This window comes from Thunnus albacares, chromosome 4 (assembly GCF_914725855.1).
Source record: "Thunnus albacares chromosome 4, fThuAlb1.1, whole genome shotgun sequence".
Taxonomy (NCBI): domain Eukaryota; kingdom Metazoa; phylum Chordata; class Actinopteri; order Scombriformes; family Scombridae; genus Thunnus; species Thunnus albacares.
In genome coordinates this window covers 31108332-31126600 of record NC_058109.1, presented here as the reverse complement: position 1 = coordinate 31126600, position 18269 = coordinate 31108332, and the positions used below count along the sequence as shown (strand labels likewise).

The 18269-nt window shown below is 41.0% G+C and overlaps 1 protein-coding gene across 6 annotated transcripts in view; it reads right to left on the bottom strand.

Annotated features, from left to right (window-relative positions):
- Positions 1–18269, bottom strand: part of chl1b (cell adhesion molecule L1-like b) — a 61224-nt gene that overhangs the window by 25106 nt on the left and 17849 nt on the right. For 5 of the 6 annotated variants that reach the window (XM_044348913.1, XM_044348914.1, XM_044348909.1 and 2 more), the window contains exons 2-4: positions 3347–3538; positions 769–877; positions 375–565 (exon numbers count right to left, since the gene is read on the bottom strand). In XM_044348913.1, coding sequence (XP_044204848.1) covers positions 375–565; positions 769–877; positions 3347–3446 — 400 coding nt within the window. In that variant the 5' untranslated portion in view covers positions 3447–3538. Of the gene's footprint in view, positions 1–374; positions 566–768; positions 878–1669; positions 2608–3346; positions 3539–18269 lie in introns of those variants that run through there. The other variant, XM_044348911.1, reaches the window with a different exon arrangement.

The window sequence follows — 18269 nt, the reverse complement described above, 5'->3', positions numbered from 1 at the left end:
TTATGTGTGGCTTGTCAACACTGCTGAGCGGTTGAGGCCCAGCCAAATTTAGTCAAAGTCGCCCTCAGAGTGGATTTTCTTTGAGAATTTATGTACTGTGCTTGGGAACAAAAATGAAAAATGTAGCAAAGAAAATGATGGAGAGGCTAGATCACATTCGATGCTTTCTCCAATACAGAGATATAGATGAGATGCTGCGAGGGGTGAAGCGCTCGGGAGCCTCAATGACTTTCTGCCACGTCCCATACAATGAGAAGCTCACAATGGAGAGGTCAGGTGCAGTCATTACACAGTCACTTTGAAAGCACTGTAACAGAGACCCCCCCCCCCCCCCCCCCAATGCACATGCACAGGCACAGATGTGTGTAACTCACGGGGTACAATGAACTCAATCTCCTTCGATATGGCAGTCCCCAGTTTGTTTGAGGCGTAACAGCGATAGGTTCCCTGGTACTCAGTAAGGTTCCCATTATTGGGTATCACAAAGGTCCCAGAATTCTCCTCTTTCATCAGACGGGGGTCTAGAAAGGGGTCAAATTCCTGGCCATTCTTCATCCACCTGAATCTACATAAAGAGAGCCAGTATTGAAATGTCAAGTCCCTCAGCTAAGACTGCAGTATGCTCATTTTTCAAAGTTGCAAAGCAGCAAAATTCAACATGCTGAGCAATTGATGGGAAATTTTTGTTGTTGTCTGTTTGGCTGCTAACAAACTCTCCATCCTCTCTCTCCTCTTCCCATCTGAAGTGATGCAAAGCTCGGTACTTACTCTGGCTCGGGATTCCCTTTGGCTTCACACGTCATGGGGAAGCTTTCATCAAAAGGGAAGGCGATGAGAGAGCTGGGCGACTGAGCGGTGATGGTGGGCAGCTGCTCAACTGGGCAACAAACAAACAGGCGTGAAAGTGTGAGAAACACAACACAGGGCTCAACAAAGAGCTCTATTCAGAATCATCTCATATTCAACATGATACTAAGACAGTGGTTCCCAACCCCTTTTGGCTTGTGACCCCTTCAAACAAAGTAATATCTAGTTGTGGCCCCTCGTTACAGGTTATAAGGTCTTAGTGAGGACATGGGCTGTGAGAAGGCCGAGCAAAGAGTGACTTTTCCTTCTTAGATTGTCTCATTAGAAAGATTTTTGGAAGCAAGAAAAAAGCAAAAAAGTCAGAACATTTTGTGACCACTCAGATTCATCTTGGGACAATTTGGGTCTTGACATTCGGTCTGGGAACCACATTACTATGATGTTTTTCATATCCAGAGTTCTATCCCAAAACTTTGTTCTCCATATATCAATAACTTCGCTAAAATAGGATTGTTATTATTTCATTTATATGATTCGGTCATTTTTTTAGACTGGATGTTTCATTTTGGCATAAAACTTTGGTCTGATATGATCTTATAATGACAGAGTTGTGACATGTGCTAAGAGTGAAAAACACACATACACACACATTAATGGTTTGATTAAGTGTAAAGGAAAAACAAATGCCATGATGCTAAAATACCAGTATTATGGAGTCATGACAGATGACACATGAGATTCAGATCCAACACATATGGCTGTCAGTAAAGCTGCTGCTGTGCTCGACAGCGAGCCAGGAGATTAACAGAAGAGAGACGAGGATGTCACTAATACCAGCTACAGTATGGCAGAGTGCACTTACTGTTTACATGACCTAAAACTAGAAAATCCATGGCAGCGGGGGGAAATAAACAAAACGAAAACAGTCAACAGTTTGGGAATTATCTTTTCATGTCACAAGCATTCTCTATACAAACCCTTTTAAACACACACATGAGTAATGCTAAACAGAGGACTGAATTAAAAAGATATTGTGACATCACTGAGCCCAAAAATGCTTTTGTCTTTACAGTTTTTATCAAGGCCTTAAAGATATGTCTGAATAATTTAGAGGTAGAGGTTTGATATGCGTTTCCAAGGACACTGGGATAGATGTAGATCTGACACAAAAAGAAACAAGAAACCTGATTCAAACCAGATAATAGCTGTAAATATATTCCATTCACAGAATGTTCAATGGTTGTAACTGCTCTCCACGGTGTGATTTATTCACCTATAAATTATTCAACTCTACTTTCTGATAAGAGCACTTCAAGTTAAACCAAGGGCAAGTTTTTCTATAGCTAAGCTTAAGAAAGTGTCGGATTCCTTACATATAAGCTTCTCTTGTTCATACACTCCACTGTAGATTCTTGCTTCATGCTTGACTTTGTTGGAGAAGCTTATAAAGTATGTTTATGAGATACATTTCCATTTCTATTATGGCAAAATTCAGCCGAGTCATATTGGTTACTCTATAAAACATCATACTAGCAACTTATTCAAATCAACAAATCTTTTATCACTAACTCATATGTTTTCCTGATTTCAAATTTCTAATTATTTCAAATTTCTGACTTAAAGTCTTTAGACTTGAAATGATGATTTGAATGGATGTACTGCTGAGAGTCTATTAACCTCATCACAATATGTTTCTAAAGAAACATGATCAGCATATTAGCTGACTTCCCAGCATGCACTGTATGAGGATTATTTTTCTATGGAAGCTTGTATGTGTATTAAAACACATGTTAAAGGGAAGCTTCAGTATTTTCAACCCAGACCCTATTTTCCCATCTTTTTGTGTCTAAGTGACTAATAAGACAACAATTTCTGTAATTGGTCCAGTATTGAGCAAGAGTGCTGCAGCTGGCAGCCCCGAAACAGGCTGCAATGTAATCATTTGGGGCAATAACGTCCTGTCAATGTACGTCTACTAAAAGTGTTTGTTTTTGCCACTAACAGGCTCAGATTGTTATTATAAGTGTCTGACAGCATTATGGAAAGGACCACACAGAGAAATAAAACTGTTTTTCTTTACCTTTTGCTTGATCTGGTCTGTTTGTTATTGTGTCTAACCAAGTCTCACTCAAGGAGAATTTTAGTTCTGAAAGCTCACGGGAGTTGAGCTGTTATCAAAATCAGCTAAATATTCAGCCATAACAGAGTTGGAGAGAGGAATGCTGGGAGGAGTTTGTTGTGCTGGGAGTACAGAAAGCGTAGCTTAGTGTTATCTAAAAGATTTTCAAAGTCATGGCTTAATCCATGTGGATAATCCACAAAATTATGTAATCTTTTCTGTATAAAGATTATTTCTAAATATAATGTAGTGTGAAAACTATTGATAACGTCTAGGAGTAATTGAGAAAACGTATTTTTTTGTTATTTGAATGAGCCACACCTTTAACTATTGCATTCATTGAAGAAAAAGTGTATCCCTCTGCATCCTTTGTGAAGATGTGCTCCTTACTGATGAACAATAGTACAATTCAGCACTCACCTTCCAGTGGGATATCAATGGCTGTAGTCGTGTGAAAGGCACAAATAAAGGTAGTCAAGCCCAGCACGACGACCGCTCCCGGGCTCCTCTGCGACCTCATGATTTCCACTGTAGATCTCGGATGTCTTAAAAGAAACGAGTGCTCTCCTCTGTGTCCTCAGTTCATGTCTCTGGCGCACCGAAGTGATGTACCTGTGAGAGCGGCACACAAACGGAGAAGGCCCCATGAATCCACCCACGTGCTGGCAGACGGAAAGCAAAACCCCAAACACAACAAATCCCCCGTGACTGGGAGCTCGGCTGCTCTCTGCTCAGCCAGGCATAACAGGCACATTTTCCTTTGCATCAACAGGGACTCTGTTCAGTCCTAGTTCAAATTTTGCTGTGACAAAGAAATATTGACATTAAAGCCTCCTATCATCCCCCCCTTCCTTTGGGACTCAAATTGTTTTGTAGTTTGATGTCTGTGGAAGTGTGTAGCAGGGAGTCTATTTTTCATGCGACAATGGAAATAAATAAATAAACAAATGAAGGGGCCTGTGGATTTATAAATGCATGGCAGATGTTCAACATTACTGAGGGGGGGAATGGCATTCATTCCAAAATAGAGCCAAGATTGAAATCAACATCAAAATTACCATCAAAGTTAAGATATTCTGCGGATTTAATCATAGTGCTGTTTTGATCTGCGCCTGCATGTTTCTGATAATAATAACTCAAAAGAGATTAACAATGCAGCTACACATTTATCTATTATTGCAGCAAATACTGCTGCCTGAGGGGTGCGAGGCATAAATAAGCTTACGTAGTTAACAGTCAGACGGAGTAAGCTGTCTGCACTCACACACTGACAAGCTGCAGAGAACAGAGCGCTGGATCATTTTCCAGCTAACAGACCAGAGTCTGGACAATAATGAGCACATGATTGGTCCAGAGTGCAGAACTAGAGGAGGGAGGGGGACAGGAAAAGAGGGATGTATGGGAATTTTAGTGTCTGTATCAGTGCTCTGTAAACCCTCCGGGGTGTCCGTTCATTAGTCTTCCTCGTGTTGGCCGTGACCCAGCTCAGTAGGTCATGATGGAGTAATTAGCTCGACGGCTAACGCGCACCATCATAACAATAAGAGAAATAATCAGTATTAGGAGAAATGTGAAACCATAAGGTTGTTGTTCTATGGGGCATTTTGCTGGTGTTCATCTAATGTAGAAATAACAGGCATCACAATGGTAAAGTCCAGTAATTGCAATTACTGTATGAGTGGTGAAAGGGTGTCCAATTAATGTCAAAGAAGGCGTCTATGTTATTAAGGACTTTATTTAAGCAGCAGGAACCAGGACAGGAGATATAGACTAACTAGTTCATGCTCAACCAGCTGTGCTCTAATCTTCTTGCTGCCTTAACAAACCTACTAGGAAACACTGAGGTCAAACTCCTGCTCAAGAGATGTAATTGAATAATTGACCAGAGAACAAAAGAGTCGATTTCATTCATTCGGTGCAGCCTGTTTTCAGATGAACGTGCACTCTGAACTTTTCCACCATGCTTCATGTTAATGAAATTAGCTCTGTCTGGGGTCCTTATGACTCAATACTGGCCTTTTTGAACCAACTTGTGACCCCTGCCCCACCAGCCTACAGCATTACCAACAAGGTTCAAGACTCTGAGTGTTGTACCTGATATACATCCACCCCACTCAATCATTATTCAGGCCTGTTGACTTTATCTCTAACTGGAAATTGGTGTCTCACTGTTATAAGTCATCCAGAAAAATGCCTAAGGCTTCCTTTTGTTTCAGTCTTTCCCAGACATTTTGATTTATGTTGCTTAACACTGATTAAAATCAAAAGGTAAGGGCTTTGTGCTAATTGGCTTGTGCTTTGTTGGTGAGATTGGCCTGGTTAAGAGGGGAGCCAGAGGGGGGGGTTACAATCCCCACAAGACAATGTGTTCTCATTGTGTTATTGTGCTGGCCAAAACCCTTTACCAGCCTAACACCACTTTAGATGGATTACACTTTGTTCAAACTGTGCTTGATCATTTGCCTTCTGATTTAATTTGTTCTCCCCCTGTTAAACATTTATTGCGAACCAACTCAGCCATCTGGTTGAGGGAGGTGAGCTGAGGACTTAACTGCTGTGAGCGATGATGTCTACATTGTAGTCATAGGGTATGGTGCCTATTGGACCTATATATATGCACACGAGAGGGGCCCCCTCAAGCTCGCCTGATTTAAGGACGGCAGGCTGTTCCTAATCCCCGCCCCTTTCAGCAGCGATCACACCAGCCTGAGATTGATGAAGCTGGCAGGAGGTTAAAAGCTGCTCGCTATGGGAAGGCCAATATGAACCTTAACCTTGCTCAGCCAAGGCTCAGAGGGGACAGAAGCTCTGCGGTGGAGGGGGGCACAGAGAGGGGGAATGAAGCAATGTGGGCCAAGTGAAATCTGCCTCCCTACTTTAAAGCTCTGTCTGAGTGACAGATGTAGCGCACTCGCTGACAAACTTTCTCCTTGTCAACAAGAGGGAATCATTTCAAATGTAGACCAATGTGATGCAGAAGCATTGTGACCTAATTATTCTCATCAACATTAATGTCTTTGTCACAATAAAAAAACTAGCCAGCTAGTTTTCAAATTCCAAACTTTCCCAAATCCTGATATGAGCTCACATGTTGCTTCACCTTATGGCTTATGGCGATAGGCAAAAATCTTTCATCACAATCACTTTATTCATCATGATAGAAATTAAGTCACTTGAGCCGTTAAAAAAGCTAAATCATGTGTAGTAATGTTTTAGTTTTCTCATTCCAGGGGATGGGTCTAATTGTTGGTGTCTGAGACGGTAAGTGCATGGGCAAACTGGGCAAAGTATTGCCAGAACGCAGACTTCTTGTTCCCTTGTTAAACCACAATAGATCTTTACATGTAAGGCTGTGGTGACCGTTAAGTTTTTGTTGTCCAGGACAAAGTTTCCTCAGAGGGAGCACTTGTCTCTCCCGTGTTTGACTTTTCATACCAAAATTTTAACGTTGTGTGTTTAGGTAACTCAACCAACCTTGATGTGCCAATTTTGGGAAGTAGCTTGTCCTTTCCTCTTTGAGTGGTTTGAAACAGCTTCATTTCTGTGACTGGTTGTTAGTATGTTGTCAATAATGTAACCTATTGACAGTATGTTTCTATTCTCTTCTCTCTTCTTCTTCTCTCTTCACTCTTCTCTGATGACTGTGCAGTTTCTGTTTTTCTCCTTAAGGAAAAAAAAATCTGGCAAACTTCCATAGTATTATTAGCAAGCTCTGCCTGTTTCTCGATTCTCATATTTCAACCATCTGGTGTGGCGTGACACCTTGACTTTAACCCACAGAAAAATTTACACATTTATTATCACACACATCAAACACTGTTGTGTAAGTAGTATCTCAGGAAAAAAAAAAATCCACAGCAACGAGTTGTTTCCTAGAAAATTCTACACACTTGTGGATGTGTTGTTTAGTAACGGGGTGGGGTCCAAGAGCAACCATTCAAAGTTGACTACAGTAGGCTCTTGAGCTGGCACCATCTGCTGCTTTCTCACACAAAGACAACAGGCGGAGAAGTGTGGGCCTACTGTAGTTTAATGTGCAAGCCTGTAATAGGATTAAGCAGATCCTCGTCTTGTCAGGCTGGATTAAAATATTCTCTTCGCTAAAGACCTGCGACGGGAAGACAGCAGCTCCACACTCCCCTCTCACAGTCCTGATAATGCCTCCACACTGATTCCCATTTGATGATTCAAGAACAATTAAAACAACGACCAAGCTGATTAACTCCGAGCTCCAATTGACTCGCACTGCTTCTGATGTGTGTAATGAGTGCGCTGTTTTTTTTTGGTTGTCGTTTTGTTCTTTTTGTCCAATAAATTGCTCATTTAGTTTGTCTGACACTCTATCTTGCACTCGGTGAAAAACAAAACTTGTGTATGTGGTTTTTTTCCATATAGAAATGAATTTTCTTCTGTGTTTGGAGATTTTGTTTTTCCTTCTCACTCTTCAAAATGTAAAATAGTATTGTTTTGTGACCTTTAACAATGAGAAGCATTGTCAGTATTCTACTACAAGCGTGGCCATACAATTCATCTATTATTATAATATCAGTGGCGGAGGGAAAAACATAGAAACAAGACGCTAAATGAGATTAGGAAGTGGGAGCAATATTAGATAATATGCTTGTATAATTGAGATTTTGCTCAATTTTACTGCACTTCAGAAAGCATGACAGTTCAATTATCATACCATTAATATTTCAGGGGCGTGTAGCTTTAGCAGGCTGAGGGGACTGGAGGCTGGGCAGAGGAATGATGGGGGGGGTGGAGGAAGAGATGAGGCTGGGGGTGGAGGAATGAGGAGAGGAGCTCATATGTGGAGGAATGAGGCTCAGTTGGAGACAGATATAGAGCGAGTGTGCTGATGAACTGTGGGGTCTGTGACCTCTGTGTTCTATATGAACTAATGAGGAACAACCTCTCTGACCCTACATGAACTCTCCTCACCAGGGAGAGAGCAGGATGCGGTGTGTACATCCCATCGTGCCCCCGTACAGCCTTATGTAACTAGTAGTTCCATACTGATCATGTCAGCAGTTGGCGTTAGACATCCTGGAACAAGTGTGTGTATGATATACTATGAAAATGCAACTGAAGAGGTTTTCAACCACTAAACCACCAGACTAGACTTTTTATTTTGTTGGTAATGTTCATTTTGCTAAAAGCCTGTCATTTTTCTTTCATGGCCAAAAGAGCATGAAGGCTTTCCCTAGCCTCTAATTTGTTGCTCTTTTGTGTGTCTGAAAGCTGTTTGTCTCAGTAAAATATGAACTTCTGCTGAGCATCTGCAAGCAAAACAGGAATAAACAAAATCTTCAGTAGTATCTTCATATAAATTAACTATTATGTTTTCCCCAAAATATGACTTTTAATTCTAGTCTGTTGCATAATTTATGAGCTGAATGAAAACATGTCACTTGACTAATAAATCATGCAGAATGCATGTTCTGTGTATGTTAAACCCACAGAACAGATGCTGCCAGAGTCCTCACTTTGAACCTGTTAATATGTTTAAGGCAAAAGAAAAGGTTTAACAAAGTGCACTGCACCTGTCTGCATCACAGCTTACAGCTTTTTTTTTTTTTTTTTTTCATTTTTCCTCTGATCTGCTCTCTTTGAAGTCCCACAGGAGTGGCCTCTTGCCCAGGACAATAATCACATTAGTGTGTGATCCTCGCTGAGTAGCCGGCAGAGAGATGAATTCAGAAGTTGGACTGCAGGGACTGGAATATTATTTTGTGTGAGCTAACACAGCATGCTCCTCTCCACATTCATTCACTTCGTCTGACTGATGCTGGCAATTTCCCCGGACGAAACAGTGCCACAGCGAGACATGATCGATGGCTCTTATATACCAAATCCTTACCTCCATCAGACCCCGAAGCAATTTATTTCTGCCAACAACCAGGAATTTCTGATGTCCCTACAGCACACGCAGAGCAGCAGCAAAGCCACATTTTTTATAGAAATTCCTCTGCTGCTTCATCCTTCTTTTTTTTTATCCCTTCAGGTGTCTAATATACACACAGTAAAATCATAATTTCAGCCTGTGAAATGAGAGGTTCTGTGCTGACTGTAATTCAGCATTTGAATTTCCTGTTCCGTGCTTGAGCTGAGCATCTGGACAGTGTTACTCTGGGTAAGCTGTTTGACACAGCTGTCGGATATGTGGCCCAGTTCCTGTGCCCCTCCATCACTTAACAGGGTCGAGCCGAGGTTGTGTTGAGACAAATCAAATGGAATGAGATCAAGACCAGACACTGAAGATTTAACATTCTTAAATATAACGAGGAAGAGTCTCAGTATTTATGAGTTGGATGCTAATCGTCTATAAACAAAACATTGCGAAACCCACCAAAACTATTCAGCCTCAAAGTGTTGTGTTGCTTCAAAACAGGATAAAACTTTCAACAGCCAAAAACAATTTCAATGGTTTTCAAAGCGAGATTTTCATCAGCTGGCAATGTCTTCAAACTCTGCTGATCAAAGTCCTTCCCACATGCAACCTGGTTATAAATTTCAACATTTTAAAACAAATCCCACTCCATCTTTGATATTTATTTGGGAACTCAGCAACGACTAAGGCAGAAGTAAGATAGGACAGAGTGTCATACTTAGCCTACCTCTCTATGTTTTCCTCTCTCAAATCTAACAGCTCTTTTTGTCAGATGTTACATTAGGATCTGCCTAGAACCAATGAAAGCCAACAACTGAATCAAATGAGTTTGATCACACTTACTGCCAAGCTCCAGCAGCTCACACTGTGGGTCCGACACATAATCATCAACTTATTTAACAGGATATCAAGAGAATTAACATATTCCTGTAGTTGAATTGTTTCCTTTTTACATGGGAAATATCAATTGGAATATATTTTGAACACATAATGACTCAGGTGTATTTACAATATCACGATCTGAGACAAGCTACCTCATACTATAAATATTCAATCCACAATCAATGGCTCAGTAAAAGAATCTAATTGGAGGCCTACAGGTCAGTTTGACAGCCATCACATAATAGTTCAGTGTCGGTTTGACATAAATTTGTCTTGGCAGAAGGCAAGAGACTGAATGAACTGAAGTGAAAGTGGATACACTACATCTACTACTGTAGATGAAATACTACAAGGCCTGAAAATACAACTAATGAATCAATCTGATTGTGTAGATTATAATTAAATAACTCTGATTCATTCTGTACAACAAAGGATGATATTTGATCCATGAACTCGAGCAACTTGTGTAGTCAGCCAGTGTATTTATGTATTTAATTATGTCTAGTCTCATGAACGTTCTGTTTATTTAGTTAATACACAGTATTATCTGATGTATCATTACTTACATTGTATGAATGAACTTTTAATATTCCTTGCATACTCCTTACATTAAATCTTATTCAACTGGCACAATTCCAAATTTAAGACTCAAAATACAACAGTTTGTACTTTTAACTTTTCATATAAAGCATCTTTTACTTCTAGGGTTCAAGTGTCACCCTCATCTGGAATGTATGAGACATCACAGTAAATAAAACAAAAAGCGCCTAATGATGTTCACAAACTGTTGATTTTTCTGTGACTATTGTTTAGAATTTCAAAGTGCTGACGAATACTTTGTTTAGTCATAGATTAGGGTTAGGCAATATCTACCGACCTAGAATACGATGACATCCCCAGTGAAACATCACTATGGATGATGATAGTGTTGTTTGGGGGGTGGGGAGGTTGGGGGGGGTTGTCTTGAAGCCTACTCCTATAAAGGTCTATATTCTTTTTATGTATGTATGTATGTATGTTGGATATTAATTACTATTTCTATTTTTTGCTCATTTGAGCCCCATCCTCACCTACTCATCCAGTCTTTCACTACTTTTCCTCCCTATAGCCTATGCTTAGGTTACCCTTATCAAGCAGATCATCTGATTATAAAAAAATCTTAAATACTAGTCATAGGGATGTAACTGGAGCAATTTGGTTGCTAAAAAAGGTACCATGTCACCCATCTGGCTTTTTTGTCTTTTAATTCCAGTGTCCAGTGTTTTTGCTTTTAGAGGAAGAAAGTTGTGCATCTCCTTGCATGTGGAAAGACCAAAACATGCTTAACCCAAATGTGCTGCAGCAGCTTTACGGACATCCCCAGATACTTGAGGATATTTATAATATTTAATTCAGCTCTGGTCCCCATGAGAGGAGTAACTATTCCCTTCCAGGTAATAACCTCCAGAACAACAACAAAAAAAAAGAAAACATAAGATAGGAAAAATCTGATTTGTACAAAAATGGAGAATGCCGAGCCCGTTCTGTGTTGTGTCATACAGGCTGGAGACGGAGGAACAGAAGCACTGTAGTCACATATGTTGCCTAAGCCTCTAGCTTGGCAAAGACGCTCATTAAGCCACTGACAATCATTCCCACAAAGCCCGATCTAAAGGCTATTCACCGGGTGTGTACAAAGGAGAGTGGAGGAATGCAAGTTCCATCTCGCCCCCCCTCAGTGTCATGAAAGATGTTTGCTGCACCTGAAGGCTTGGTGAAAACTGTTTATTTGCAATAATCAACTGAAGAGACACAAGAACATCAGAGTAGGTGTGAGCAAAGATCTCATGCTGTGTGAAAATCTGTTGAGTTTTGCTCCTGCTGCAATCTTCTTCCAGTCAATCTTCTTAATTGTTAATACTGCTAAAGATTGTCGCCCAGCATTAGTCCAGCATTGTTAGATCTTTTGAAGCACGCTCCTAACTGTCTTATCTTTCTAAAGCAAAAGGATTTGGTTTGGTTGGCATCTGGATGTGAGTGTACCTGATTGTCACACACTGCTGAACAGAGAGGCTGACCCCATGACTATACAGATGGACTGAGTGGAAGGCTGGGTGACATGTCAGGGGAAAAAGCTCGGTGCACAGAGACTGCTGAGACTGTCGATAAGAGCCTTCCATCAGCCCAACAAAAAACCGCAGTCTCTCTCCCACGACACACACAGGAGGGGGAAGGGAGGAAGCACCCTCAGTCTGGATGATGTATGGTGTGGACCCTAGTCTGAGACTTAGGTTTTAACAGGGAGAAAGGCAGAAAATGAAAAGGGGGAGGAGGGTCATGCTTGAATTATGCTGATGTGGGTCGTAACCGAGGTGGAAAACCAACCAAAGGCATGGCTGCTTCAACGGAACCTGCAGCTACAAATAACAAGGTTATTATCACTTGGGCTTCACAAATGCTGACAGTTAGAAAACGGTGGAGGGAAGATTGTGTGCAGATATGTTTGGTAATTTAGCAGCTTGTTATGGGATCGGTGCACACTAAAAAAAAAACTAATTAATTTCAACCTTTTTGATTTGTGGCTCTGTCATCTTGAATATCTTCATTTAGCTTTCTTGGTTCGTTATTTGAGTAAATGAGCGGTCTGAAGTGAATGCACTGACTCCGTTTTATCTGGCTTGAGGTTTAGAATAAGTAAATTGGGTTTAAACAGCATACGGAGAACATGATGAAGGAAATGCTGGTACTGGAGGGCTAAGATTCTGAGCTGTCGGGAGACACTGGTCTTTTCAATAATGAGCAAGTCAGCCAAAGTCAGTAACTGAGAACACTCACACGCCTCTGCAGTGCCAGCGCCAGGCCCTCAGAGCCCATAAGCACTCTTTGAGTTACAACAGGATGGAGCTGCCATTATGGGCACACAAACAGAGGGAAGCCTTATGAACTTTACACAAATGCTTAGTGCTCCGGGGCTGGACAGCTCTGGAAGCTGGGAGAGATGGGTAGGTACTGAGGCGGGCTGCCAGTTCCGAAAAGCTTAGTGTTCATGCACTCGGGCCAGACAAACCTGACATTGTCCTGGGCACTGCCCCGGGGAAAGCCTCTTCCCCTTTCTCTCTGCTACTCAGGCTCATTCACACTTCCAGCCCAAGTTGATTCACTGATTTGGACATGACTTACAGAGGCGAGAAGATAAACATTTATTCACACTTTGAACCAATTGTTAAAATGCCATAAAGGAAGTCAAGGAAAGAAAGTGCAACTCAATAAACTCTCATAAATTCATTTGGCTTATTTATGCTGTCATCATGCTTCGCTGGCACCTGATGTGTCATTTGTCACAGTCTCATATGGTTTTGAGTATCCAGTCTGACTTCACTTGAGTAGGACTTATTCAGAAATTCAACTGAAAATGAGATAATCCACTGTGCCCTAAAGCTACAACAATTAGTCGATTAATCAATTAGTTGCCAACTATTAAATTAATTGCCAGCTATTTTGATAATCCATTAATCATTTAGAGTAAATTCTCTGGTTCCATATGTGAATACTTTCTGGTTTCTTTAGTCCTCTATGACAGTAAACTAAATATCTTTGGGTTGTGGATAAAACAAGACATTTGAAGATGTCACCATGGGCTTTGAGGAACAGTGACATTTTTCACCACTTTCTGACATTTTATAGACCAAACAACTCATCGATTCATCAAGAAAATAATGGTCAGATTAATTGATAATGAAAATAATCATTAGTAGCAGCCCTGCTGCTCTCCCATATAAAATGTTTACAACATCTTTAATTTATGACATATCTCTTATCTCTCGAAAGCAGCAATCGCTAAATGTTATCTGAGCGCTACAAGACGGAGGTCTGCAACCGTATCTTGTCAGTGGAATTAAAATAACGCTCTCTTGACCTGCTGCCCCGCTTGGGCAAGCCAGAGCAAATGAGAGGAAAGCAAAGAACAACTACAAGCCTTTTCAAAGCCGCGTTGCTCCCCCACTGTTTGCTTTGAGAGCAGAGAAAGAAAAATGCAGGTGGTTACATCCGCAGTTCACGGCCCCACTAAAACCCCAAAATGTCACCATGTGTTTCCAAAGCATGCACTCACGTGATACCTAAAAGTCTCCTTCAACCTGTCAGGATAAGATAAATGTTATAGCATTAAAGTGAATTGTAAAAAATGAGTTTAAGTAAAGCCATCAATATCCCTGAAGGACAACCAGATTGCTGAGGTAGCACGAAGACTGATTTATACTTTTCCCACCATTTGGCATATATGCTGGCCACTCACAGTGTGAGGCATTTAATTGAACTTTGGGCACACGGCCCATTTCACCAAAAAATCGTCTGTTGCTCAGTCTGTCAAAAACGGTCAATAAGCCTCTAACCTGGCACTTGCAGATAGAAGCAGGGCAACCTGCCTTTGGCTGATACCATGTGCTTCATTCTCTGAGCTCTGAATCAATATGAAAACCAATGCATTTCCGTGTGTGGTTTTCTTATAAGTTGCCATGGTAACAAGTGCCCCTAACTTCATACAGATCAATAAAAGTATGTATTGTTGAAAAGTTTTCCTTGGTTGATGCATTGTGTTGCTGTTTACTGCGGCATGCTACATGACCGTGTTTATATATTTCAGTCACTTCGCAGTTTAGGAATTTCATTAAAAACAAGTTACAATTCTATGTGAACTCAGCAAGAGCCCATGCATTATTGCCAGAAATGTGACTGGTACTGTTTACTGCAAATGAAAAACAGACAAAATTCCAGCATTGAAATTGCCCACATTTGTGTGCAATCCCCTATTATCCGTGGCACTTTAATAGTCTCTTCAATTATTTCCAGATCCATGTTGACAGCTGATTTATTCGGCACGGCACACTACAAAGAATCTGATCAAACAACAGATAACAGATAAATCAAAAAAACATTCGAAATCTGCACACATTCTGTGGTTTATCTGAACTATACAAAATGTTTAATATTATAACAGTGCCTGTGAGCAAGTGTTAAGTGGTCCCAAGACTTTCAAGTCCAGTAAAACAGCATACTGAGGAGAGTGTGAAGGCAGAGCCCTGACTGCAGGCCTGTGAGAACAGGGATTGCAAAGGAGAGAGACTGTACCAGACTGTTATCCAGCTCTCTCAGCCAGACTGCTGGCCATCAGAGCATCACAGATGGTGCGCTCAGCGATCATGGCAGTGATCAGGGGATCTCTACTCCTGATTAGCACACCTACTGAACACAATGTGCACAACAACGTCTGTTCCCTCTCTGGCTGCACAACACCTACAGTAGCTGGGTTGCAACCTAAGCAAACAAGACCTTTACAAGATGTTAAACTGCATATTGGTTCGATTGATTTAATTATAACTATGATATGTTTGCAAAATACATGGTGCGTGTCAGTACAATAATGTAAATGTAATCTGACATGATCCAAGTTCAAAATATTGTAAGATGTCAATAGTCCTCAAGACATAATTGAACTTAATATAACTTGAACATTACATTAAAAATAAATGAATAAATACAAATATAAATAATACAAATAAAAAAATAGAAGGGAGCAATTCAATTAACTGCATTCAAGGGGAAATTGTAGACCTGACCCTTGACAAAAGCAGATTGGCTCCTGTACTTCATCTTCTCTCTTGTAGACAAGTTCAGATGAAGTGTCCACTTAGAACTCAATTTAATCATGTTTCCCCCAAGAATCAATAAGCTATTTCCCTCAGGTCACTTTTAGCAATGGGAAGGGCCTCAACTCCACAGCTATTTAGAGTGTGTACACAGCTGACGGAGAATACAGCGGCAAACATAAGCTTGAAAATGAATTCATTAAGATAAATGCGGTGTCTCTTAGTAAAACGTGTAGGCATGGTAACCGGCCTTGGCTCTGCTTTGAGATACACCCTAGACACACAGCCTAGGTTGGAGGGATCAGCATGCACACACTGGCACAGACAGTGTGTGCGCAAACATACACACACACACACACGCATGCAGAAACCTGCTCACACAAGTGCACACTCTAGCCTGAATCAAATCCCCTTCTCCAGAGAGGGTGGTTCAGTTGTAATTTAATGGAAAGGTCCTGCAGGCAGGGAGCTAAATGAGAAGATGATCATCTCCATCAGTAGCAGCCCACCTGTCAGAGTAAAGGGTTTGAAAGGTTTCAACACTCGAGGCGCTAGCAACTTGTTCTGCTTGGTGCTATTATGCCCACAAGGAGGATTAATTATTTCCAGAAAACAAGCTTTTTTTTCTGCCTATAGTCCTATGACAAGGGAAAGCAGAGCAGATAATTTAGTTGCACGCCCACTCATAATAAGCAGTAAGGATCTAATAGCCTTTTAAGGAGTGTCCTGCTGGCCACCTCTTCACACACACATCTTGGGGTCAGCCCTTTAGGACCATTGAGGCAGAGCAGCCCGTCGCGCTACACAGTTAATCCTGCGGTGGAAAATGTCGGTGGGATCCGTCTCACATGGGCGCACAGCAAGAGATGAGGGGGCAGACCAATATTTGAGACGAATTAAAGATATATGAGTGTGTGTGGAGGGTTGGGGGTGTTGGGGGTGTTGAGGGTGCGGCCTTGCCTGTGTGTGTGTGTGTGTTTTTACACAGACTTGCTCAATAGGCTGGCTGGCCAACTTTTCGAGCTTCATCCTCATGGCCATTCACTGAGCACATAAAAAGAACACTGGCAGGTCTGCTTTGGACGTGGTGTGTGGGCTGACGATATTGTTTAGATGTTACTTTGCCTTAGCAACACTAAGAAATCCTTACTTCTCCAATATTTACCTAAAAATGTGTCCATTTAGAAGAACTTACCCTGCAACGGTACCACATACTTCTTACTTGTCTTCACTTTTCACAAAGGCAGCATGCACTAGTGGGAAACCCGCAGTCCTATTCTTCTCAGAGCCTCTCTTGATAGCCAATTAGCCCGTGTCAGGTGTAGTAGCCCACAGGCACAATTCTATAAAGTACACCATGCAAATATCCCTTCTGGCTTCACTGGATGGATTGCATCAGTGTTTTTTTTCAAATTTTTAAGCTACATATGTTCCAAAAAAATCAAGCACAGCACAGGATACTTGGGACTCAGGGTAGCAGCGGCTTATAAAACTTAAAATCAATATAAATTATTCATGTGTCTGGAGGGGCCAGTTGAGGAAGTGCAAGAACCTGACATTTGCCTACAACCTCATGCATGATACAGACAGCTTAATAAATTACAGAGTACTTGAGAAATTTATGGATGAGCATAAAGCAGCACCTGGTGGCTTAGGGCAAGACAGGTACAGTTTCCTCATTAGGTGTAATATTGAATGGCTAGTCATAAAAATGGTTGGTTTCCATAATTGTGTTACTGTTTATGTGCATCAGTGGTAAAGTAAAAAGATATAACTGTGGAAAAAAAATCATAACCACTGTGCTGAAATATCTACCGAACATCAAACCACAATGACGGATGTGGAGTGTCTCACCAAATCAAGAGCTTAAAACTCTCAATGTTTCCAAGAGCTGATGCCACTTGAAAGGATGTTCGAACAAATGACGCAAATGCCCGCTTCCAACTGAAACATGGCACACCCAGAAAGTCATCTTTTCAAAACTTGAAAAGACGCATGGGGCGTTAAAAAATCCAGTGAAAGGGGCTTTTGGAGTTGGTGCCTTTGTCAGGCTAACATCAAAAGCTCTGCCTGAAGACAGAATATTGCTTTGTGTTTCTTGTGTGTGGGTGGAGGTCTGCTGTTTGTTGTACTAAAAGTCACACACAGGAGACCTATCTGCTGTATTTTTCCCACACATTGTGTTTGTGACTTAGCTTGACAACTTTTTCAAATCAAGGTTTTTCAACCAGTATTACAGTATAAAATGTTTTAAACAGATTTTTCTCCATATTTGAGGTCTGAATGAAAAGTTGATCTGTTTTCCACTGCAAGAAGACACTGTTCATCACAATTTACAGAAATCAAGGTCCTTTTGTGGCAAGGACACCACAGAATATGCCTCATGTAATAGAAAATATAAAGAACAATGGCGGGAAAATGCAAGCAGAAAGAAAACTGTGCAATGGTTTTCACAAATTTTCACTCACTCACAGTAATTGGAAAAAATTAAGCTATGCAACCTCCGCAAAGCCAAGCAAAAAAAGCTTTAGTTTTCATTGATACATGCTACATTAAGGGTTAAGCGGTGGGAGGTAAGAGCAGTAAAAAGCTCTACATTTCAAATGAGCAAAGAGGGAGTTAATTCAGGTCTCAAGAGGTATCAAGTGGTCAGAGCAAAAGAGACTGGCGTCCTCAGGTTCTGAGTATATGTTGAAGTACTGATGCAGTAACAGCATTTAGCTGCTATGCTGCGGTCAAGCATCTGTGCTGAGTGGGATAAAATCTAATTTGCTTAAACATAAAATCGAACCTACAACAAGACAGGTTGCGGAGAGAAAATGGAGACAAAAATCATTAGTGCTGGCATGCTATCTGTGATGATGCAAATTTTTTGTGTCCATGTGGTTTAGTGAAATTTGAAAGGGTTAAAATTTGAAAATAAACTTGCTTTTTTACTTTTTTT